We start from the raw sequence: 27,047 nt of genomic DNA on the forward strand, positions 1-27,047 counted from the left end.
TTATCAGCCGCGCGGCGCAGGGAGGGAGCTGGGAATGGCAGCGCGAGGGGGCTCCCTGCTCCTGGCAGGTGAGGATGTTAGTGTGGCTGTGGGGTATATAGTGGTAGTGTGGCTGTGGGGTGTGTGGTGGTGGGGTATATAGTAGTGGGGTATATGATGGTGGGGTGTGGTATTGGGGTATATAGTAGTGGGGTATATGATGGTGGGGTGTGTGGTATTGGGGTATATGATGGTGGGGTGTGTGGTATTGGGGTATATAGTAGTGGGGTATATGATGGTGGGGTGTGTGGTATTGGGGTATATGATGGTGGGGTGTGGTATTGGGGTATATGATGGTGGGGTGTGTGGTATTGGGGTATATAGTAGTGGGGTATATGATGGTGGGGTGTGGTATTGGGGTATATGATGGTGGGGTGTGTGGTATTGGGGTATATGATGGTGGGGTGTGGTATTGGGGTATATGATGGTGGGGTGTGGTATTGGGGTATATAGTAGTAGGTATATGATGGTGGGGTGTGGTATTGGGGTATATGATGGTGGGGTGTGGTATTGGGGTATATAGTAGTGGGGTATATGATGGTGGGGTGTGGTATTGGGGTATATGATGGTGGGGTGTGTGGTATTGGGGTATATGATGGTGGGGTGTGTGGTATTGGGGTATATGATGGTGGGGTGTGGTATTGGGGTATATAGTAGTGGGGTATATGATGGTGGGGTGTGGTATTGGGGTATATGATGGTGGGGTGTGGTATTGGGGTATATAGTAGTAGGTATATGATGGTGGGGTGTGGTATTGGGGTATATGATGGTGGGGTGTGGTATTGGGGTATATAGTAGTGGGGTATATGATGGTGGGGTGTGGTATTGGGGTATATGATGGTGGGGTGTGTGGTATTGGGGTATATGATGGTGGGGTGTGTGGTATTGGGGTATATGATGGTGGGGTGTGGTATTGGGGTATATAGTAGTGGGGTATATGATGGTGGGGTGTGGTATTGGGGTATATGATGGTGGGGTGTGGTATTGGGGTATATAGTAGTGGGGTATATGATGGTGGGGTGTGGTATTGGGGTATATGATGGTGGGGTGTGTGGTATTGGGGTATATGATGGTGGGGTGTGTGGTATTGGAGTATATGATGGTGGGGTGTGGTATTGGGGTATATAGTAGTGGGGTATATGATGGTGGGGTGTGTGGTATTGGGGTATATGATGGTGGGGTGTGGTATTGGGGTATATAGTAGTGGGGTATATGATGGTGGGGTGTGTGGTATTGGGGTATATGATGGTGGGGTGTGTGGTATTGGGGTATATGATGGTGGGGTGTGGTATTGGGGTATATAGTAGCAGGTATATGATGGTGGGGTGTGGTATTGGGGTATATGATGGTGGGGTGTGTGGTAGTGGGGTATATGATGGTGGGGTGTGGTATTGGGGTATATAGTAGTGGGGTATATGATAGTAAAGTTCAGAGGGGGTTTGACACCTCACCCTTGACTGTCCGCACTCCGTGTTTAATACATCTATACATTAAACACTCATTTTGGTTGGATTCAAACACACAGCAACACAGAAACCGGCACAACTGTAACTTTATTTACTTAATTTCTCAGGGGTAAAACGTGAGACCCGCTACCTACAATGCAGCCTAATCACACCACACCACAGGCACTGCGACCCATATGAGGTGCGCATGCGCAAGACCGGCATCAGGGCCATTTACCTATCTATACTAGTGTGTGTGTGTGTGTGTGTGTGTGTGTGTGTGTGTGTGTGTGTTGAAGAAAGTTCTAAATAAATAAAATTTAAAGGAAAAAAAAAGTTTAGTAAATATTTTTTATTTGTGCAATCATTTACACAAACATAACACACAATATTTCACACCGCTCACTATAGAATAGACAATACTGAGTATTTATACTTTACAAGTGTTAAATAACACAAATGAGTGCTACCTATGTACAGAGGTTAATAGTTTTAACAGTTGAATGATCACGTGATATAGGCACTAGAACATTCACAGAAGTACATTTGGGGTGCACATCACAATAATCATTTTTAATTTTCTAACATAGCTTTAGTGAAAAAACCAAGGTGAATAAGTTGAGAGCGATGTTGGAGCTCTGCTACTTGCATGCAAGCAGCGTTTATATGTTAGACTAGCTGCAGGGAATCCCCTTCACCACTGTGCAACTCATTGTGTACACCAGGCCTGCCCAACTCGTAAAGTGAGAAGGGCCGAACTGCTCCAAGGAAAAAAAATTTGGGCCGCACGGGTTAAATCATCATCATCATCATCATCATCATCATCTCTCCTCCAGCACCTCTCCATCATCATCATCCTCATCTCCCCCAGAACCCCTCACTATCAACCTTTATGATACTCCCCATCTATCTCTCATACACCCATCTCTCCCCCTCACCCACACAATACCCCCCTCCACATCAAAAACATAATACCCCCTCCACATCCCCCCAGCCCTTTCCATGTCAGCAGCCCCCCCCCAAGTAAGCATCCCATGTCAGCATCCCCCCCATGTCTCTCTTCCCTCAATATAACACTCTCTCCCCCTCCCCTAAATCACACCCTCTCCCCCTCCTCTCAATGACACTCGCCCCCTCCCCTCAATATGACACACTCTGCCCCTCCCCTAAATCACACCCTCTCCCTCTCCTCTCAATATGACTCTGTCCCCCTCCCCTCAATATGACATTCTTCCCCTCCCCTCAATATGACACTCTCTCCCTCCCCTCAATATGACACTCTTCCCCTCCCCTCAATATGACACTCATCCCCTCCCCTCAATATGACACTCTTCCCCTCTCCTCAATATGACACTCTTCCCCTCCCCTCAATATGACACTCTTCCCCTCCCCTCAATATGACACTCTTCCCATCCCCTCAATATGACACTCTTCCCCTCCCCTCAATATGACACTCTTCCCCTCCCCTCAATATGACACACTCTCCTCCACCCCTCAATATATGACACTCTCTCTCCCTCCCCTCAATATAACACTCTCTCTCTCCCCTCAATATGACACTCTCTCTCTCCCCTCAATATGACTCTCTCTCTCCCCTCAATATGACACTCTCTCCCTCCCCTCAATATGACACTCTCTCCCTCCCCTCAATATGACACACTCCCCCTCCCCTAAATGACACGCTCTCCCCCTCCCCTCAATATGACACTCTCTCCCCCTCCACTCAATATGACACTCTCTCCCCCTCCCCTCAATATGACTCTCTCCCTCCCCTCAATATGACACACTCTCCCCCTCCCTTCAATATGACACTCTCCCCCTCCCCTCAATGTAACACTCTCTCCCCCTCCCCTCAATATGACTCTCTCTCCTCAATATGACTCTCTCTCTCCCTCTCTTCAATATGGCACTCTCCCCCTCCCCTAAATGACACTCTCTCCCCCTCCTCTCAATATAACACTCTTTCCCCCTCTCCTCAATATGACACTCTCTCCCCCCCTGCAACTCACATCATACCCCCCTGCACCTCACATCACTTCCCCCCCCTGCACCTCACATGTCAGCAGCCCCCCCTCACATGTCAGCAGCCCCCCCTCACATGTCAGCACCCCCCCCTCACATGTCAGCACCCCCCCCCCACATGTCAGCACCCCCCCCCACCTCTGTACCAGCCCGTTTTTCACACACACCCCCACCTCTGTACAGCCCGTTTTTCACACACACCCCCCACCTCTGTACAGCCCGTTTTTCACACACACCCCCCACCTCTGTACCAGCCCGTTTTTCACACACCACCCCCACCTCTGTACCAGCCCGTTTTTCACCCCCCCCCCCCACCTCTGCACCAGCCCGTTTTTCACACCCCCCACTGCCCCCCCCCCCCACACACACACACACACACACACACACACACACACACACACACACACACACACACACACACACACACACACACACACACACACACACACACACACACACACACACACACCTCTATTCAGCACATCTTTTCAGCACATCCTCTCCCCGGCACTAAGCCCCGCCCCCAGCATGCTCTGACCCGCAGTCCCCGGCATCCTCCTCATGCTGCTTCTGCCCCCGCGCGCATTTCAAAACCCGGGGGGGGGGGGGGGGATGAATCGCCGCCATTTTTTGAAACTTTAAAAAAAAAAATTTAAACTTAAATTTTTTTTTTTTTTTTTTTAATTTATTTAATTAATTAAATAACTGGCGCCCGACCGCCGCGGGCCACGCAGAGAGGCCAGGCGGGCCGCATGCAGCCCGCGGGCCGCGTGTTGTGCAGCCCTGGTGTACACCATCCCTGCTCCCACGGCTTGCTTCCATTGTAGTAATACACAGCATTATATGTATCATGTCTATGTCGACGCTCCTCTAGTTGTCTCTAAATGTGACCATACTTTGCAAGTTAGGTTTCACTTGTGATTTATTATATCAGGCAGGAGGTTATTCAGTGATTATCGCAATACAGTTTAAAACCTAGCTATCACTGTGCTATTTACCAGCGCTGTTGCTTGGGATCTTTAATATCAGCTCAGCGTGTTTTAATAATATTATATTATTATTATTTTATTTTCTCACTTATTCACCTTGGTTTTTTCACTAAAGCTATGTTAGAAAATTAAAATTGTTTATTGTGATGTGCAACCTAAATGTACTTCTGTGAATGTTCTAGTGACTATATCACGTGATCATTCAACTGTTAAAACATTTACACACACACATCCATACACACATCCATACACACACACACCACACATCTATATATATACATATATATATATATATTCTCACACACACCACCTTGCTGCAACCCCCCCCCCCCCTCCCGACGGCCGCGCAACCCCCCTCCATCTCCCGCACGGGCAGGTAAGCAGTCACAGCGAGCGGGGCAGAAGGGGGGCACCCCCCCCCCCCCTCCGGGGGCAGCGCAAACCACCCTACCATCTCCCGCACGGGCAAGGAGGCAGCCACAGGGAGCGGGGCAGAAGGGGGACACATCTCCCGCTCCCCCCTCCCCACGGGGGAAGCGCAACCCCCCTCCATCTCCCGCACGGGCAGGGAGGCAGCCACAGGGAGCGGGGCAGAAGGGGGGACACCACACAGCAGCAGATCGGGAGCGAGCACACGTCACTGGGAGACTCATGAATATTCATGAGCTTCCACTGACGGACAGAAGCAGAAAAAAAACAGATCCCTTCACTAATTATGTCACCAAATTTTGCCGATCAATACATGGAGAACGGATTGACTGGCAGCTATACAGTTCTTTAGGTAAGTAGAGATTGCCCACATGAAGCTATTGAAGTAAAAAAAAAAAATAATAAAAAAAAAAAGACTGAACTGCAGCTTTAAGGAGCCCAAACGAGGGAGAATATCAATATATACTGGCAAGACTGCTGTAAACTGACAGGGACATACCACATCTACATGATGTATCCTACTCTACACATTAGAATAGCCCTACCCGAGGGCTATTTAGGTATACTTTGTAGTTAATATTGTGGTGTTTCTCTCAGAAGATTTATTATCTATATCCATTCCATCCTCTGAGGTGTCCGTTAACTACCTTTAAATGAAGAGGCAGAACACTTACTACGTGCAGTGCTCTGAGTTCAGGGAACATGCTTTTCAGTAACCTACACAGTGTTCTACCTAGTTGAGTTCTCCTTGTCCGGTAAGGCTAGGTGTCTCAACAGTGCCTTTTTACTGTCATACAGTTATTACTTTATAAGTACAGTGTCGGCACAAGATCTGCTATTTAGAGATCTTAGCTTACACAACCATTTGTATTACTAACACACACGGACACACTTGCTACACTAGGCATTCTTTTATTTTGGTCATAACATTAGTATTGACCATACAGTCCGTGTTCATTATATTGGTGCAATCTATTTTGATTGCAATAACAACTATCACCTGGGCACTTGCTGCAGCTAGAGCCTGATTTGTGCAAGGTTGGACTATTGCTAGTGTGCCCTATACAACTTCTCTATCACTGTTACCACTACATTTAAGGTTCTAAATTGATATATCCTCCCACCCACTTCATTTCCCTAGAGGATATCTTTATATAATTACCATTAGGGCCAGTGAGTTTACGTAACACTGGGCACTATACAACCCGGGATTCATATAGCTCAATAGGTTTTACAGTGCGCTGTATAATAGTTTAATCCTTGTTTTAAACCCCATTGTTTTATCTTGTTTCTAATAAAAACTATGTTTTATTTTATCCAATCATCTCACAAGGTGAGAGTGCTTCTATTGGGGTTCTTTTCGCTCTGGTTGTCAACAAACTTTGCCCCAATTAGCACCAACACCTACATATTATTAAGCTGAAGCGGGGGTGCTTGCATAGTATGCTCAGCATCTATGGCTTTCAAGTCCGGGCCACAGTTTAGTAGCCACCTGGCTCCCTCAGAATACAGGCTTTAAAAGTCCCAGCTTATTTTACAGTGCATAAGCATAATACATTTTAAAGTCCCAAAGTAGAATGAAAAGATGCTTAGGTTCTTTCCCAGAGTTGTACCTCATTCCCTTAAGAAAAATCTAACTCAGAACTAAAAAAAAAACGCTTAGGCGCATTCCCAGAGCTGTATCTCCTTCCTTTAGTGAAAATAGGATTTGGGTTTCATAAAAACTCTCGCAACCTCATATATGGTTGGAGTAACCCCCAAAACCTCTATACTGGTTTGGGGGAACCTGGGCATATACTGGGGTGTACCCTCACTAACTTATGGACCTCTGTCCGTACCCGGGATACACATATCCCTATGCCCCCATTTACCTTTCTGATCTGTGCTGAAGCCTAGCAGTGAGTCGCGTAACTGTTTTCAAGGGAGGATTTTGACCGGGGTGATGTCTATATGTCCCCGGGAATCTGACCTGATTCCCGGATACATTTTTGGGGTGGCCAGCAACTCTGGACCCCGACTACCTAGATACAATCTGACAACACTTTTACTGCAAACCCACCCCCCCCCCCCTGAAACTCATAGCCTGAGAATATCCACTGGTCAGCACTCCTGAAAGGCAAAACACACATACATTCTTGTCATACAAGCATATGCATTTCATGTGGGACATACACGCTCAAGAGCTGACACTCTAAAACCCCAAATATGAATCAGAGGTAACCAGCCGGGCATGATACCTTTTATTAATGGCCTGGTTACCCCTTCACCGCCATAATGGGCTCACAGGCTGGTGCACAATTCTGTCGCTAGATGCTGGTAAAATGAGAGGATGGTCAAGCGATAACTTTATAGGATTAGGTTTCGCTAATCCTCCATTTCTAAAAGGCATGTTTTGGATACGAGCAGTCTGGTGTAAATAGGTTTGTTATTAAATAAAGTTGTGGCCACACCCCACCAAATATATATTTTTTTATTTTTCTTTCCGGCCTGTGCAGCCATGTCACTGTGTGTGTGTGTCTCGGGCCTCTGCAGCCTGTTTAGGGAAAGAGCGTGATTGTTATCTGCCTGTAATGCCTGATTTTGTCATCTGCCTGTAATGCCTGGTTCTGTCATCTGCCTGGTTCTGGAGACCTGTTCCTGCAGCATTTGGTGGCATTAAAAATAACATTGCTGATGGGTCTTAATCTTATTTTCTTCCAGGTTTCCTGATCACCGCATCAGCTGCCGCACAAACCCATCATGTCTCAGTGGGATCTCAGATATCCATCTGTGGTCTGGTTTGTCCTCACCCAGGCGGAGTTCTGACTCTTGATTGCAGAGAGGGGGCTCCTGTGCTGGAGATCATATGTCCTGGCGATCACAGTAAGATCTATGGCGGGTACACGGGCAGACTTTTCCTGAACACCTCCAGTGGCTGCTGCATCCTGAGCGCAGCACGGAAGGAGGATACCTGTGTGTATGACATCGCATTACTCAGGAGTACCACACAACTGCTCAGTTCTACACACGTCAGAGTAATGGGTAAAAATACAATTCTATATCATAATAAGAAATAGTGACATGCCTGAGAGAGGAATTGCATCGGTGACTTGTTTGTAAAATGTTTGGGTGTGCTGGTTGGGATTGTCCCTTTAACTCAACTCGCGTCCCTTTTCACTCCGTTATGCGATATATAGATATATAGCGGGGAATGTGGGGATCTGCCTGCGCTTCCGTGTGCACTGTGGCAAACTGTATTGCTGTCAGTCAGTGGGGTAGCGCATGAGGGAGCTCCGCTGGGCCACTGAATTGACTGGTGCAGGGGGTTGTTGGTTGCTTACCTTACCTGCATCTCCAGTCTGGGGCCTGCTCTCCTCGGCTACTCCTGCGTGCCACCGTCAGAAGGAAATCGGGTAAAGATGGCGGGTTCCGGCGCAACTGCAGATGACTGACTCAGAGAGGCTGCTGGGATACTTCAACAGCTTTATTGTTCCAAAACACACAAGGGCTAACACCGCATTCTCCCCCTCAACGCGTTTCACCCTTAGGAATAGGGCTTCGTCTTGGAATATAGCGGCTCATGGGTATGTCTCAGTACTGGTTAGAAGGGCGGTTCTTGCCCGAAACGTCACCGTATGTATTGGTTGCTGATTTTTGTAGGAATAAATTGATATTTTACCTATAGATTGATTTTTGTGGGGATTTTTGTCTTTGTCCCTTAACTCAACACTGAGAATTGCTAGTTGGAGAGGACAGTGTGTGATCAAGATTGTATAGTGATATTGAGTAACTCCAATTATGTACGGTGCCCACACTGCTCTCTGATACACAGGGACGGGAGGCCTTCCGCTGGATCAATATACGGATATAGGTTAAAGTACCTGTTTCTAAGTTTAGCATAGGTTGTACTTGATGGACGTGTCTCTTTTGAACCTCACCTATGTAACTATGTAATATATGGGGATAGAATGAATTAAGGGGGGCAGTTACTAGGCTCGGCAGCTTTATTAACTGGAGCTTCTGATAATGACGTTACATGATGGCGAGGGTGGGGTCCCTGTTCACAAGAGCTTGCAATCCGTTCCATTTAAGTTCAGCTCATCCTCTTACATGTTGGAGACCTGACGGAATAATCCAGTTCAGAGGGTCACTGAGCTTTTCCTGATACCATTTCAGATCCAGTTATAATACTGAACATAACCAGTAACTCCAGCCTCCTGGGTTCAGACGTCTCTCTGCGTGTCATTATCTCTGGAGAAGAAGCCACAGTGACCTGGAAGGTGGACGGGGGAGTTCTCCCTGACCGATACAAGCTGAGCGACAGGAACAGGACTCTGCTTATCCCACACGCGCAGAGAGAAGACGCTGGGAGGAGATTTAGTGTCCGGGCTGCAAATCCCGTCAATGCGCAGATCGGGGAACATGTGCTGGTGTTTGAAGGTAAGAAGATTGTCTGTTTAATATACACAGAATCTGCAAACCCTTCCCCCTTACACGACCTGTAAGGAGATCAGGAGCACAAGTTACAGGGAGCAGCGATATTGAGCTGCAGGAGGCGTTCCCAGGAGCCACTAATTGGGGTAATAAATTAATATCCTGGCATTTTCCCCTAGTTTAGCTTTTTGCTGATTTTCTGAACATTACATTTGCTGCTTTCTGGTGGAAGACTCGTGTTTAATCCCAAGAAGAAACTGTGTGAGACAGAATACGTTTCATTAACCTGTTCTGTTTTCCCTTTTCCCTAAGCTCTCATTGCTCTGTGATGCCGCTGGTAAGTGGGTGTGAATCAACCGTACGTCACTAGGGATTTTTATATTAATCACATGTTCCACTAGCCCTATTAAATATAAAGGATACATTGGATATTGTAATTTATAAGGACTCTAGGGTGAGATGTCCTCTTATTCCACCATAGGGAATGTTTACATGTTTGGAGAGGTGACATTATCTAAATATGTTTTGTTAAACTAAAGTATCCTGGACTGCACCATTCGGGGTATATCAGCTTGAGTAATACAAAACATGTCATGTTAACCCTCAGCGACTCACACAGGCAGCCCACAAGCACCCTAAATAGGGGCACTGATCAGAGTCCCACCTGTTATCAGCTTATAGCAACCCGATTCCGGACGTGACCCACTTAGTGATCCCATGTGCATGTTCCCCCGGGATCTGTGTAGGTTACACACTGGGATATGTTCTGGATTAGCTGCTTGGGGAACCTATGACGTACATACACCCGAGTGTCGTGTTCCCACCTCTCCCGCCTGTCTGTATTTGCAGTGGGGTGTTTCTCTGGGGACATGTGGTGTAGTAAACCAATCATTCACCTGAACGTAGCCATTGTAACCAGATCTCCTCTTACACACACTGTATATAATATTGTGTTCCTGCCACACCCGATGAAGGACCCTGAGAGGTTGGGAAGCTTGTAACATATCAACTATGTGTTGGTCCAATAAAAGGTCTCACACCCCCTACTCCCTCTCCCTTACTACATGGAAGAAAGGACCAATGCGCCCCCCCCCCACCCTTCTTTGCTAAGATGAGCAATAACTATATAAATTCCTTGTTACTACTTTCCCCTGAAGTATTGCCCTTCTTAGGGAAAGATACCAGTCTATTATCCCTTTAACAAATTATAGGAATGTAACGTGTGTGTGTGTGTGTTATAGATAAGTGAGATGAATGTTTACTAAAACAAAGTAATGGTTTAATCCTTTAAAATACCATGGTATAGGCCAGGGGTGCGCAAACTGGGGGCGTGAGATTTTTCTGGGGGGGCGCGGCGCTTGCAGAGGCCCCGCGCTCTTCCCCATGGCATTTAATTGCCGGGTGACCGCACGATGCCTCCAACTTAACGAGATTCAGCCGGCTCTGTGACGCTTCTCCATGACAACGCGGCGTCAAATGACGCAGTGGGTCATGTGATGTGACATGACCCCGCGGCATCATTTGAAGCCGCACTAAGGTAAGGGGGAGGCGTGAGCACCTGGGGAGAGCAGCTGGGGGGGCGCAGCAACACGTTTGCGCAGCCCTGGTATAGACCATTAAACCCATGTGCAAACCATTAAACACAATCCATTTTTGTCTTTGCTTAACTTGTGAGCTTGTGCCATAGTGCTCATGTGCCACATTAGATTATGGTGCCATTCAGGTGGTCATATTGTCGTTTAATTAAAACATGGAAGTTGATGTCGTGGCGCTTGATCTGTACGCTGTCCCGCGTCAATGCTATTGGATTTGTCAGATTAACCGGACTCATCCCTCATTGCTGGCAAAAGGATTCAACTCTGCAGGCTGCGTGTAACTCTGACCGGTTCTTCCCATTGGCTATGGGAGCTATAAAATCTCTCTTCTCATAGTCCAGTAAATAATATACTCACAACCTCTTTAAACAAATGTTTTATTCAAGACATCCAAAACCGCATTGCATTATAAGAAGTCGTGTTTGAACAGTACATCTAAGGGTCACCTGATTCGGTTACTAAGCGGTCTGTCTCTGTTGGACATGAGGCTATTCCTTTCTTTAATCATGGGACCTGTCCCCACCGTGGCTGGCCAGAATCGCACCCTTTTTGTCCCGCGCGTATTGATCTCAAGATTCTGGCTAGCCAGGCTTGTTATAACAAAGGGGTATACTTGTAGTTCCGTGTTGTGATTACAGATACTTAGTAGGGGAGTATGCCCGCAACTACATAACATTGTCTGTTTGTTGGAAACATGTAGAGGACATTATCTCTGCCGGCAGGATCTCCCACTGCAGATTCCTCTGCTTTCCGACACGCATTCCGCTTCCACATGGACAAATTCCTCAGGCTGGTGTAACATCTAGATGACCCTATGGATTAATATACACACACTGATTATCTCTTAATTACAAACACACACATCTAACATCACCTTCTCAATGCAGTGTACATATATCATTAATTCAAAAGAAAATGTATGAAACACTTCAACAATCAAACACAAAATATATCATGGCAAATAATGCCTTTTTGCAGCCATGAAATATCTAAACATTAGAATGAAAAGTAAATTAATTTTAATCAACTGGGTTTTTATGCCAATTTAAACATCCCGTTTTGTTTCAGTTTGACATAACTTGCCATCCATATCGCTGCATGTAACGTGATTATGAATCCTGTGTATGCAATGACACCTAAAACATTCTACTTTTTGTTCTGTGATACATTTTTTATTAATTGCCTTTCTTGCTGTTGAAAGCATATTTCCATTAATTATATTCCAAGATGTCCCATAGTCCTAACCTTTTAATTAGTGTTTAGTCTTCCCTACATAGTGGATGCCACAGAGGCATGGGATTTAGATGGACTACACGCATTACAATTGAGGACAGGATATGTAGTATGCTACCTCGCATTTTGAAACATTGTGCTTTTTTAATATATATATCTATACAAGCCCTGCGATGTGCATGTTGCCTTAGTAATATCCTGAGTGAGAGCTTGTTGCAGGAAGCGGGGTGTTGGTGGCTGGGAGTTTCCTGTACAAAGGCTGGGTCAATATCCACAAACGCAGGTTTAGAACAAGCCCTTACAGTGTGGTAGGGGAGAGTATCATCAGATACTGTATAAAGATGGAGAGGTCTATTGCAATGTCTGTTTTAACACACAGAAGCATGTACCTAACAAAGCAGCAGGGCCATCCATAGAATGCTGGGGTCCGTGTACATAGACAACCATTCTGTAAATGCTTTTTCTTAATTGCATCCTTGAAACAGGTTTGCACATGTGGTCCCTTCAGCCATACCCTGTGCTTGCCAGTGGGATGGACCATGAAAAATGAACTATGATTTAACACAAAATCCTATAACCTTTAATAAGAAATTATGATTTATTTTTTTCCAATTCACACCCTGATTTCAAGAAGTAACGCACTGCTTAAATACCCAAGTTATCAGCTGCATCAGAATAGTGATTCAATGTATAATATTTCCAGGAGTCTGTCCATATCAATGGAGACATTGCTTTTTTAACACATTTGTATCTCTCAAATAAAACTATAAACCTAATACAAATGATTGTGGGGGAGAGAGGGAAAAAGAAAAGCAGTGAATAACACCTGTTCTTAAGATCTTTAATAACCTTTAGGAACATTCGTAAAATGTCACTAACACAGGATGAGTAACAATGAGAGAGTTGCTGGCATCCTTAATTGTGTCGCTGTGCTGCATTTCTAATGAGATTGTCCAGACCCATCTTAAATATGTGGGAAGAGCTTTTGTTATTTAGCAACTTCCTAGTCCTATAGTCATAATCAGGGAGACTGCGAGGGAGCTCCCCCCAAGTACCCAGAACCCCACAAAAATAACACACATACATAACCTGGGAGAATGTGAGGGAGCCACTGACTGCATGACCCCTGCACCCCATGCCGCCTTCGCCACCCTTAATGATGAACTCAGCCTGGCCGTATTAGGAACCGCCGCCTGCTCCCCCTCAACAGGGATCCCCCCCCCTCTGATCCCTCAAAGGATTGAAATACACCCATCTAAATTGCAGTCAGGCCCAAGCCCCTGCCCTTGGTGACACAGAACCAGATGAACCTTCCCAGTATGGCTCAGAGACTGGCAATGACGTGACTTCTCATAATGTGATGCTGTTTTGGTTATTCAGTAATACCAATGAAAGTCAAAAGGGTTGTGAGTATATTAGTCTTATAGTGACCACAGCTAATGAGACGAAAAAGTCAGAGTTTCATGCAGTCTACAGGGTTAAATCCTTTTTGCCCGCAATGGATTTATGAGTGATGAGTCCTTTTAATCTGACAAATCCAATAAGTAATTGTTGAAGCAGGACAGCGAACAGATCAGGCGGCATAACATCAACACAAAGTGAATCCCTGCGCTTCTCCCTTAGGGATAGCAATAGTGCAAACTAAATCTATAAGGCAAAGGAGACTTTTAGTTACATCCTTTGATCAAATAATACCAAGCCTGCTAACCAACGTCAAAGTAAGTCTCAATAGCAGGTCCCTAGGCTAAATCGCAAAACAGAAAGTGAATCCCTGCGCTTCTCCCTTTGGGATAGCAATACATGAGGAATAAATATATATGGTGTAAAAATCTATAAGATAAAGGGCAGTTAAAAAAACTGGTATATACCAGTGAAGCTACTTACCTGTAAGCAAGTAGAGTGAAAAGTGAATTTACAAGGACCTTACTGGGAGATTATATACCTTGAAAAAGGAGGGACTAACCTCCCACAAGCTGCTCAATAAGCAGTTGCAGGTGGATTGGCTAAATACATGATTCACACCCTAATAGTGGATCCCTCTAGGAGCAAAGTCTCCTTTGTCTTACAGATTTAGTTTTCACTATGTATATTTATTTCCCCATTCATTGCTATCCCAATGGGAGAAGCGCAGGGATTCACTTTCTGTTTTTTCACAAATGCGTACCAGACTTTGCTCCCCCCAATCGCAGATAGAGTGTAATGTGAGGGGAATCTATATGTATTACCTGGTGTGGTGCTTTTTACCTGTCAGGTTCACAGGAGGCCTGAACCTCCGCCAGTGAGAGCCTGGGGTGTATCCTCTGGAACAGTTCTCATATATACAGCATCTCCACCTGTGTAGGATTCTAAGGGAAGAATGACCCCCAACACAGGACCCACATATAATAACCAATACACCAAAAGGTGTATATATAAAACAGTTTACTATATGTAAATGATAACTCAGGACACATAACCATAACATCAATACAGCAGATAAGATAATAGTACAGGCTGAAAAAAACCTGAAATGCATGCTTGCTAATGCAAGAAGCCTGACAGATAAAATTGGGGAGCTTGAATTAATAGCTGCAATGGAGCAGTATGATATCATAGGCATTACTGAAACATGGTGGGATGAAACTCATGACTGGACAGTTAATTTAGAGGGTTATTCCCTTTTTCGGAAGGATCGAACAAATAGAAGGGGAGGTGGAGTATGTTTATATGTTAAACCGGATCTAAAACCTATTATAAGGGATGCTGTCTATGAAGGGAATGATGAAAATGTAGAGACTTTGTGGATAGAAATTAGCAGTGGAGGTAAAAGTATAAAGAAAATGTTTGTGGGAATATGCTATAAACCACCAAATATCTGTGAGATTGAAGAAGCTAAAATACTTTTGCAAATGGAGAAGGCGTCAAAACTGGGTCATGTTTGCATAATGGGGGATTTTAATTATCCAGACATAGACTGGGGCAATGAGATTAGCATTACAACAAAATGGAACAGGTTTTTGTGGGTGCTTAAAGACAATTATATGACCCAAATTATTGAGGATCCAACCAGGAGAGGGGCAGTTCTGGATTTTGTCATATCAAACAATGTAGAAGTAATAACAAATATTCAAGTCCTGGAACATTTGGGTAACAGTGATCATAACATGGTCACATTTGAAATAAATTATCAAAAAAACAGATTACTTGGGTTCAACAAAGACTTTAAACTTTAGAAAGGCAGATTTTAATAAACTGAGGTCTAATCTAGTAGTAATACAATGGGATGATGTTTTTGCAGGGAAAAATGTAGAAGATAAATGGGCAGTCTTTAAAACATTGTTAGAAAAGCACACTTATCAGTGTATACCCTTGGGTAATAAGTATAAAAGAAATAAGTCTAAACCAATGTGGCTAAATAAACAAGTAGGGGAGGAAATGGACAAGAAGAGGAAGGCGTTTACATTCTTTAAGTCAGAAGGGACAGAGACATCGTATCAGAATTATAAGGAATGTAACAAAAATTGCAAAAGGGCAATCAAATTAGCAAAAATGGATAATGAAAAAAGGATTGCAATAAAAAGTAAGGTCAACCCTAAAAAGTTCTTTAAGTAGCTTAATATCAAAAAAATGAGAAAAGAAAATATAGGGCCCTTTCAGTGTGAGATGGGTAGGCAGATTATTGGAGATAAGGAAAAAGCTGAGGTATTAAACAAATTCTTTGCCTCTGAGTTTACCAGGGAAGAATCAAGTTCAATAGTAGTGCTGCAGGATGAAGCCACAACCTTCATATTAATGAACAATTGGTTAACTGAGGAAGAAGTTCATAAGCGACTTGAAAAAATTAAAGTAAATAAGGCACCTGGCCCCGATGGCATACATCCAAGAGTTCTCAAGGAGTTAAGCTCAGTAATAGCAAAACCATTATATTTAATATTCAAGGACTCCATTTCCACAGGCTCAGTACCACAAGATTGGCGTAAAGCAGATGTGGTGCCTATATTTAAAAAGGGAGCTAGATCACAACCGGGAAATTACAGACCTGTAAGCCTGACTTCAATAGTAGGGAAACTACTTGAAGGTTTAATACGGGATAATATTCAGGAATACCTAATGGAAAACAAAATTATTAGTAATAGTCAGCACGGATTTATGAAGGATAGATCTTGCCAAACTAACCTTATTTGTTTCTTTGAGGAGGCAAGTAGGAATTTAGACCAGGGTAATGCAGTTGATGTGGTCTACTTAGATTTTGCAAAGGCTTTTGATACGGTTTCACTCAAGAGGTTGGTGTACAAAATAAAGAAAGTTGGACTCAGTAATAATATATGCACCTGGATTGAAAACTGGTTAAAGGACAGACAACAGAGGGTTGTCATAAATGGAACTTTTTCAGGTTGGGCTAAAGTCGTGAGTGGAGTACCTCAGGGATTGGTACTGGGACCCCTGCTTTTTAACTTGTTTATTAATGACTTTGAGGTTGGGATCGAGAGCAAAGTCTCCATCTTTGCTGATGATACTAAATTGTGTAAGGTAATAGAATCAGAGCAGGATGTAATTTCTCTTCAGAAGGACTTGGAGAGACTGGAAACGTGGGCAGGTAAATGGCAAATGAGGTTTAATACAGATAAATGTAAGGTTATGCATTTGGGATGAAAGAATAAAAAGGCGACTTACTAATGAAATGGAGATATATTGGGGGAATCCTTGATGGAGAAGGATTTAGGAGTGCTTGTAGACAGCAGGCTTAGCAATAGTGCCCAATGTCATGCAGTAGCTGCAAAGGCAAACAAGATCTTATCTTGCATCAAACGGGCAACGAATGGAAAGGAAGTAAACATAATTTTGCCCCTGTACAAAGCATTAGTAAGACCACACCTTGAATATGGAGTACAATTTTGGGCACCAATCCTAAGAAAAGACATTATGGAACTAGAGAGAGTGCAGAGAAGAGCCACCAAATTAATAAAGGGGATGGACATTCTAACTTACGAGGAGAGGCTAGCTAAATTAGATTTATTTACATTAGAAAAGAGGCGTCTAAGAGGGGATATGATAACTATATACAAATATACTCAGGGACAATGCAAGGAGCTTTCAAAAGAACTATTCATCCCACGGGCAGTACAAAGGACTCGGGCCATCCCTTTAGGCTGGAGGAAAGGAAATTTCACCAGCAACAAAGGAAAGGGTTCTTTACAGTAAGGGCAGTTACAATGTGGAATTCATTACTCATGGAGACTGTGATGGCAGATACAATAGATTTGTTCAAAAAAAGGTTGGACATCTTTTTAGATAGGAAAGGTATACAGGGATATACCAAATAAGTATACATGGGAAGGATGTTGATCCAGGGATTAATCCGATTGCCAATTCTTGGAGTCAGGAAGGAATTATTTTTTCCCCTTAATGGTTTTTTTTGTTTGCCTTCCTCTGGATCAATAAGTATAGATATAGGATAAAGTATCTGTTGTCTAAATTTGCATAGGTTGAACTTGATGGCCGGAAGTTTTTTTTCAACCTCATCTACTATGTAATTATGTAAATGCATCCCAATAGTGTCACCCCTGTAACACTGGACCTCATAGGCGGTAACCCCACACCATATATCCCAGAGTCCCCTTCCCACCCAAGTGTGAAACAGCGCTGCCCACTAAGTTGAGATGAGGTTGGTGCACTTGGTGTATGATGCAGGTACCTGCCGGGTATTTCCACACCCGGACGAGCAGATGCTTGCATGGAATCCCTTGCTTCAGGAGATGATCCAGACGCCTCCGCCTTTTCCTCAACGGTGGGTGGCTCCCGCATGGAGTGATCCACTTGTAGACAGTCTCTGCCTCTGCTACGGCAGAGTATAATTCACCAACACAGCAGTGGCCAGGAATTCCCCGCTTCCTGGCTGTGACCCTCACTGAAGCTGCTCTACAGGACCCTGTCCCTATCCTAGGGGGCGTCCCTGTAGCAGCCACAAGCTGAGGGTGAGTAGGGCCTAAGGGGAGATTTCTGGCCTAGTGCAGGAGGCTACTTTCCTCCCTGCACAAACACACCCTCCCCTCTCTGTGTCCCAGCTCCTACTGACTTGCATGGTCTATGCACAACAATGTATCGCTCCAGCAGGAGAAGCTGCAAGCCCTATTGGCTGTAATGCAGCAGGTGATAGGGATGAAAGGGCAGTCCCCAGAGGCTTCTGGGTATTGTAGTCCCTTAGTGACCTCTTGATCATTGGGGCCGCGTGTGCGATGTGTACTGCGCAGGCGCGAGTGTGTAATGGCCGCCGCATCGCCCTAACTGCGCTTGCGTGACTTCTAGGGGTATCTGCACTATGGAGCACCATCTGGGCCTACCTCCCCTTCGGTATTGGCCACCTCATCGCTACTGCGCATGCGCAAGCCTCCGTGCATGCACGGACACAACAAAGATGGTGGCGCCCTGCCTCTGACGTCGCCGGGGCAGCTGCCTTCTCACCGGGGGGGGAAGGAACGGGGAACCGGGAGCCAGAGGGGACCCAGCTACATATGTATGGCCAATCCTTTCACCAGCAGCATGCTCCTTACACGGAGCAGCGCGGCGAATATATATTTGTTTGGCATAACATCAACGTTTTTTTTTTTTTTTTAACTTAAATTACAATATTATTATCTGACTCCACAATCTAATGTGGAACGTGCGGCAAAAAGCACGGTCACAAATCCACGCGTTGTGCAAATACTGAGAATTCGCTGGCTGTGTGTTGTGGTTTTAGTATTTTGTACATCCATGTTTAATTATATATCTATATAATCTATCATACTCTGTCAAATGATTTGGATTAAGGCCTCGGCCATGGTTATTCCTGGCAGGCGGAGGCACGCTGAGGCTGAGGGAAAGAGGGTGCTTTCCCTGGCCTTAGACAGCACGCCGTCCGTGGGCGTGTTGGCGGGCGGCCAGTGACATCACGGAGCTGGTTCGCACTCATTGGGCGAACCGCTCACGTGACCGGCCCTGCGCTCCGGCAAGTGGGAAAATGTAAAATTTTCCTAAGACCTACGCTTCCGCGCGCTTGTGGAAGTGTAGGCGAGCCCCTACTAAAGCCGCTCTCATTGCGGCTGTAGGGGCTCAGTGCCGAGCGGAAGCGCGCCTCAGCCCACAAGCACTATCCATGGACGTGGCCTAATATGCATCTCAATTTGAAAAAAATGCATATTTTATACATATCCTTTCCAGTGCCGCCTGTAGTACCGTTCTGCTTCGGTTTCATTACCAGGATGATGCATCACGATGCAAACAAATCATCAATTTCGCCTCGACGCACGAAGGAGGCGACTGGAAACCGTCTCGTGTCAACATGACATTAGAATGACCATTTGAGACCCCGGACACCAATCCCCCTCCCCATGTGCCTGTGCCCTGTGTCTGTCTGCATTTATTTGGTACATAGACGCACTGACCGCGAAACTGGTTTCTCTTTTCTTTTTGTATAGAGAGCGGATCTCCTCCTCACATATTACACAAGGTTCTTGGAGGGATATTTGGGCCGCTAATACTTTTTGGCATATTTGCAGCCTGTGTATTATTAAAGGTGAGCACTTTCTTTTCTCTGCATTTCTGTAGCTTCCACCCCCAGCACAGACACTCCCCTATATCTTGATACAGTCATTCCAATGCTGCCTTGTACACTGCAATTCATTACCGCACGCACGCACACACACACACACACACACACCAAACCTACACACACACACACCAAACCTACACACCAAACCTGCACACACACACGCACGCACACACACACACACACACACACCAAACCTACACACACACCAAACCTACACACCAAACCTGCACACACACACCAAACCTGCACACACACACCAAACCTACACACACACACACACACACACCAAACCTGCACACCAAACCTGCACACACACACACACACACACTAAGCCTGCACACACACCTGCATCAGTTAGTTACTTTACAAGAGTTTGGTAACAAACGTCCTTTTTATTTTGCAGAAGCAATACAGAGACGCGGTTTGTGGCAGAATCGCAGCATTTACACATCGGGTAAAATCAATAACAATATTCTGTTTCAGTACTTTTCCCAGAGCTGTCTAAATTCATAGATCATGGGCATTAATCTGGAGGTTTTATAATGTATTTTTACATCCCCGGTGTCAGATCATGTTCAACAACAGAGAGAAGACAAATGGGACTAGTGACCCTGGAACAGAGATGTCACCTCTTGCCAAGAAGTTAAAGAAAATATATGTTATGGGCGTATGAAACAGTTACAGACCAGGTTAAAATGTGAGACAGAGAATTTGGAATTACCCAGTATACCGAGGCTGCTAGCAGATAGTGCACACACTTTATGGCAACTTGATTGAAGAGAGACCCAGCAATGATTAATGAAACAATAAGCCTCCGGTATTGAAAACAGGGAGTTGGGTAATAGTAAGCCGGATAGAGGTACAGGGGGACACCTCCCTAAGGGGCGCCCCCAAGTAAATCACAGCCCGGCACTAACCGCCTCAATAATCTCCCTGAAATACCGCGTGGAGGTTAGGAGTACTCACGAAAAAGCCGTCCCTGTTGGTGCAGGGAATTCTGCAGCGGCTTCCTCCTCTAGTGTAGCTGGCGTCAGCGTGCTCCTCCGGAAATGATGACACAGGAAGAAGGGGGTAGGATGGTCCGTGGTTCACAGCAACTTCAGTAGCCAACGCATGGATGTCTAAAAAAACTTTATTGATCGCTAGAGTCCTCTTTGAAAAAGTCCATAGCCTGGACGAAACATGTTAGAGTGGTTGCCTGATGTTTGCTGCTAGCGATCAATAAAGTTTTTTTAGACATCCATGCGTTGGCTGCTGAAGTTGCTGTGAACCACGGACCATCCTACCCCCTTCTTAAAATGTGAGACAGCCTTAGATTTGAAAGAACTTAAACTGGTGGTGGATGTGAGAGTCTCTGGTAGGTTGTTCCAGTTTTGGGGTGCACGGTAAGAGAAGGAGGAGCGGCCGGATACTTTGTTGAGCCTTGGGACCATGAACAGTCTTTTGGAGTCAGATCTCAGATGATAGGTGCTGCATGTGGTAGGGGTGAGGAGCTTGTTCAGGTAGCTGGGTAGCTTGCCCATAAATAATTTAAAGGCAAGACAGGAAAGGTGAACTTTGCGCCTAGACTCTAGTGATGACCAATCTAGTTCTTTGAGCATTTCGCAGTGATGTGTGTTGTAGTTGCATTGGAGAACAAAACGACAAATTGAATTGTAGAGGGTGTCAAGTTTGGATATCTTTTCTTTAGCACAGGTGTTGCAGCCATTGTGATTGAGCCACCCCCTGGCCTAGATCTATGTCGAGTAGCAGCAGCCAGACCTTCAACACCACCCACTCTTTACACTTCTCCACATGCTCTCTTGGTTGGTTGAAAGTTTTGGGGTTAATGGAAGAAAATGGCTTCCATTTCCACTATAAACAATAATGGTTGAGTTGCCCACGTTTGCTGCCCATCTAGACTAACATCTTTAGGAGCCTGATACATCGTGGGTTATTCATTAAAGTGCAGATTGGGCGCTACCATCGCACCTCTGTGAATAACCCCCAGGGATTTTCTGGTGAGGGATAGAATATTTCATTTTGTACTTGTTTGGATATAATATATAACTGGGTATATTGTAACTTTAGGATAATGACTCACAAGAAGAAGACTCTGGAGATGAGGAGTTGGCAACGGCTACAACTGAGGAGAATGCTGGAACCAGTGTCTTCGAAAGAGACATCCTCAACACAGACCCTCTTACTCTCAATCAGACCAGGACATGCGGTCATTGATATTAAGGTCAAGCCCACTTGGTTACCCCTGACCCATGTTTTGGGGTCCTAGAGTGTCAGCTTTTGGGCCCAGATATTGTGTATGCATTACTGTGACTGTGTGCAAAATATGAGACAATTGCCGTTTTGTGTTTTACCGTTTCCAGAGGTGCTGGGATGCCCTGCGTCAGCACAGAGCAGGAAAAGGTAAAAATGGGACACATGGGGTTAATGTATATCCCCACACTCCAGCCAGGTATAAGACGGAGGTTGGTTTGATTAAAATAGAGTTCAGGGGGAAAATCATATAATGTATGAAGTATGGTAACAATGTTTTTGAATAAGGGAAAAGAGAATGGGGGTTAACCATCCCCCAAGCTTGATATGTTGAAGAAATGTCCTAATGTCCTATTTTTTTTATATGCAAATGATTAGAAGAGAGACATGTAGACTGTTATGATTTGAGTAGGTACCTTTAGTTATGTGAGGTGGGGGGATTTACATGACAGGCAGGGGACAGGATATGTTATAAAAGATTCACCCTGCTTGTTTATGACCCACCATTCCGAAGGCCTGGTTTATAAGGGACCCTGGGGAGATGCCCTCCAGGATGTATACAAAAAGTTAGAGCTTCAAAGGGGTTAAACAGCTGGCCAGCAACTGGGGGGATTCTTTGACCAGAAGCAGATATTCTGTCACTGAGCAAAGGGGGTTTGGCCAGGTGGTATTATAAGCTGGTGCAGGCCATGGGGAAGTTGTTCTCTGCTGTAACATCAAGAAGGAGGGGGTGGGGGTGAAGAGGAGTTTTTTCACCATCACAGATTTGAACCCCACTCAAGATGCATCAGTACTAAGAGATCCATCTAAGTTTTTCATGAGTCCATCAGTTCCATCTTGTGTGATTCACCCGAGATTCAGTCCAATTGGAGAAGTTCCATCTCTGAGTAAATCGTCTACATTTCTCAGAGGATAAGTGACCCGAATTAAACAGCTAGAGGCCACAGGAAGGAAAAGTGTCCAGGAATTATTATGCTGTGTGTTTGCAATTAGGAAAGATTAGTTTTGTCATCGCAGTTTCCAAAGTAAGTGTGTTTACTGTATTTTTGTGTAACATAGTTGTGTGCGTTCATTAGGTGAATACACACAATTTATTTTTATCTCTCTGCTTGCTCAATCAATGATCCCGGTAATTAAAAGTCGTAATTAGCTGGGTCCATCGTGACAATGTAGCTGTGAGGTGGCTACACATTCAAACTCTTCTCTTTGTGTAGCTGAAACCCAATATATTCTCTGTGGTGCTTCAACTAGGACTCAACACCAGCTGGGGCACTATATCCAGCACTCGTCCTACATAGAAGAACATGAACCTTTCCTTCTATTTGGGAACAGGAACAAACTCTTACAACGCTCGTCTCTTTCATAAACCATTGGTAGTTTTAGTGTCTTGCATTTTCTAGTACTCGTGCAACATGCACACAGGTGTCTATTTGTTCTGTAGAATATTAGTGAAGGATTTATGTACCTACTGTACAAGGATATATAAAAGTTATATCCATTTTTTATTTAAAAAAAACCCACGCTATACAAGTGATGTATTTTATCCTAAAAAAAAAAATCAACATCTTAAGTTAAGATGGCTGCTAAGACGCTCCCAGTGTGACATCTCTGGACTTTAAAGAGCCTTATGAGATAAGCTCCGGATAAGACCATGTGATAGTGTGCGCGTGTGATACAGTGTGTGATAGAGGAACATACACATCCAGGACTTCTATTGCTTCTATAGAGCACTGTACATGCACCGAGTGTGACACCAAGTCTTCCACTCACACACACTTCTGGGGTTAGAGCTTCCAGGGAGTGTATATTCATTAAACATGAAAATTACTGTTTTTCTGAATTTGGTTGTAGACTGATTTTAATCAACTGCCGATAATAATCACGTCTGAGCTTAATTTTAACATGAGCTGGCTCTGTCTGTCGGGAAAAATGGGTGATGGGGCGCCATGACCCGGTGTGCTCCCGTCCTCCTCCTCTTTGGGCTCGATGCTTACCTTGGGTTTGCTGGGCACGTGCTAGAAGGGGAGGGAGAGGAGGCGGTAACAGCGGCTGCCGCTCTGCACCATTGAACTGGTTCCCTTCCTATAAATGTTTATTTGGCTTTTAAGATGTATTACAATATGTATGTTTTTATGCATACATGTTGTATGTAATGTTTTTTGGATCATTTTGATATAATATTATATACAAAATATGAATTGCATAATTTGTTTTTGTCGCAGCTTAAATATTGCTCCCGTTTATTTTATGCCAGAACTTATTCTGTGATATAAATTAACTGGGGCGCCCCCTGAATGTAGGTGTACACGTTAAACCACCGAAAACAGTATGATAATTAAAAATACACAGAATATTGGACCAGAAAATACACAGTAAAATAAAAGATTGATACTGGCCCGTTGGGGAATGTTGCAGCTTAACCAGAAGAAGATCATCCCATAATTTTCATAAAGCAGCTTGGGTGTATGGTTATAGTAGTCAGTGCAAGGATGTCCAAGATGGATCTCAATATAAAAACAATAATAAATGTAAAAGAATATAATATTTGACTTCAAACAGGGGATTGGCCCCATAACATGAAAGTAATCCACACCAATTGGGTATATATGTGAAACAGATACTCACACGGCCATGTGTGAGCCACTTCACATAGATGGGGTCTTGAGTCATATATATATATCAAATATTTAGGGATCCACATAGCTAGCACATTCAATTTACTATACCAAAACAAATTTCTCTCCGTTTGAAAAAATCAAAAAAGACTTGCAGACTTGGACCACTTCCAGATATCCTGGATTGGGAGAATAGCAGCGGTAAAAATGAACATACTGCCTAGACTGCTGTATTTTTTTCAGACTCTCCCGATAGTTGTCCCGATTAGGGAGCTTCAAAATATTCAAAATAGAATTTCCCAATTTATATGGAAGAATAAAAGACAGCGGGTGGCGAGATCGGTGATGCTGACACTAAGGTTGGGGGGTGGGGGGGCATGGGAGTCCCGGACATCACTAATTACTACCAAGCGGGCCACCTAAAACAAGTAGTGATGTGGAAGTGTGACCCAGGAACTTGCGGCTGGCTGGGGATAAAGTCTACTTATGCGGGGTCTCCCACTCTGGCGGCGGAACTTTGGAGCTGCCCGAAGGGGGAGTGCCCTGTGGGAAGATTTAAACTGGGATCGATGAGGTGCACGTGGGAGATTTGGTCTAAGAGCAAAAAGATACTCCCTCGCCACATTCCCTTCCCTCCTCGTCCCGATACTGAACAACCCTAGGTTCCCACCGGGCTGCTCTCCAAAATATGCAGAGCAACTCAGGAAATCAGATATCTGGACAGTGAAAGATCTAATAGAATGGAGGAAGATCCTCTCCTTTCAGGAGCTAAAGCAGAAACCCCAAAAGCAAGATCTCCCAATATTTAGATATCTCCAGATTCTACCCTTTCTGCATACGATCTCGCAGAACGCTAAACTTCCAACTCTTTCGAAATTCGAAAAATATGTATGGAGGGCCTCTACAGGAGGCATAATCTCGGGAATATACACAAAAATAGCATCTCACGCAACTTCCCAGCCCCATAACTACATGCCGAAATGGGCTGAAGACCTCAATATAGATATAGATAATGATATCTGGGAATCGGCAGCTAAAACATCAATTTGCACAGTTACAAAAGAAAACGTATACAAAATTCTATTTCAATGGTACCTAACCCCCTGATTAGGCTGAGCCAGATTTTCCCAGGAATGCCAGATCTCTGCTGGAGAAGATATGGTATGCGTGGGGGCATGGTACACATTTGGTGGGCATGCCCACTTATACAGAAATTCTGGACCAGGATCCACAATCCAATATTTGAATGTACAGAACGGAGGATTCCGTTGGACCCCATGACCTACCTTCTAGCTAAGCCGGTTGATGACTTACAGGCACCCGTAGGCAAACTAATTTCATTTATTCTCACAGCAGCTCGCTGCTCTATTGCAGCTGCGTAGGAAAATATAAACCGCCCTTCTAGGCGCACAGTAATCCAAAGAGTTAATAATGTCAGGTTGATGGAAAGACTGTCGGCCCAATTAAACCACTCCCTAGATAGATTCGACATGATCTGGGAACTAGAAATTTGCTTAAAAAAAAAGGGGGGGGGGGAGGGGGGAAATAATCCAGGTGCCAAAAGAAGAGGTGGAGGAAAGTCAGCAGAAGAGACTAAATTAGACATATGTATACGATATCACCCAGGAGGTCAGGCGGGTTGCACCTCCCCCCCCCTCACCGATCCCTCCAACCCTCCTCTCTCCCTCTTCCTTCTCTCTTCCCTTCTTGACCTTTTCTTTTCTACTGGTTCATTTAACAAAAAATAAAAAGGTTTACTTAAAAAAAGTTATTATTATAAAACCACGGTCCTAAGTCTATGAAGCTTATATGCTTAGAGAAAGCAAGGATATAACCAGGCACAAATTTTGCTTATTTCATTTAATTGTATAAAAAAACAACATTAAGTGCGTATATATGTCTTGCAACTTGAAGATTGACTTAAGTGGTATAAATGTAATATGTTACAACAGCAGCTCCAGATCTCTCGGCAACTCCTCTGCTTTACGGTGAATCCCCGCAAGCGCGTCCGACTGCGGGACCGGTCGGCGAGGTCTCGTCTGAGATACGGTTGCTGTTCGTGACCAAACTAACAAGCACCGGCAGGGAACTAGGCCTTTCGCAAGTAAATTGACGAACCTGACGAAGAAAAATGTCACCATCCTACTGTGCAAAGCTAGCCGAGACCGATCCAAAGAGACTCGTAGCAGTAATTGCTGCAAAAGGGGCTTCTACTAAGTACGGACTTAAAGGGCTGAATACTTGTACAACCAGTTCTGTGCATTTCCTTTGCTGACATTTAACAACCTCCTTATATAAGTGTTCAGTTTAAACACCACAGCTTTGCTGCTTTGAATAAAAATACATTCTTTGTAATGCAACAACTTGTGACATTATTGGTAGGGGGTGAATACTTCTGAAGACCACTGCATGTTACATTGATGCGGTGTTCCTGACACATGGGA

General features: G+C 44.6%; 1 protein-coding gene across 3 annotated transcripts; it reads left to right on the top strand.

Annotated features, from left to right (window-relative positions):
* Nucleotides 1-27,047, top strand: LOC142470161 (uncharacterized). Of its 3 annotated transcripts, XM_075577117.1 has the most exons (7): nt 1-68; nt 7,625-7,945; nt 9,080-9,343; nt 19,602-19,699; nt 20,139-20,189; nt 21,806-21,959; nt 26,556-27,033. In XM_075577117.1, exons 1-6 carry the CDS (start codon nt 35-37, stop codon nt 21,950-21,952), a joined length of 915 nt encoding a protein of 304 aa, XP_075433232.1. In that variant the 5' UTR covers nt 1-34; the 3' UTR covers nt 21,953-21,959; nt 26,556-27,033. The 3 variants fall into 3 exon arrangements, with proteins under 3 accessions (XP_075433232.1, XP_075433233.1, XP_075433231.1); XM_075577118.1 differs by having other exon boundaries at nt 7,625-7,786; nt 21,806-27,047; XM_075577116.1 differs by having other exon boundaries at nt 21,806-27,046.

The sequence above is a fragment of the Ascaphus truei genome, chromosome 19 (genome assembly GCF_040206685.1).
Source record: "Ascaphus truei isolate aAscTru1 chromosome 19, aAscTru1.hap1, whole genome shotgun sequence".
Lineage (NCBI taxonomy): Eukaryota > Metazoa > Chordata > Amphibia > Anura > Ascaphidae > Ascaphus > Ascaphus truei.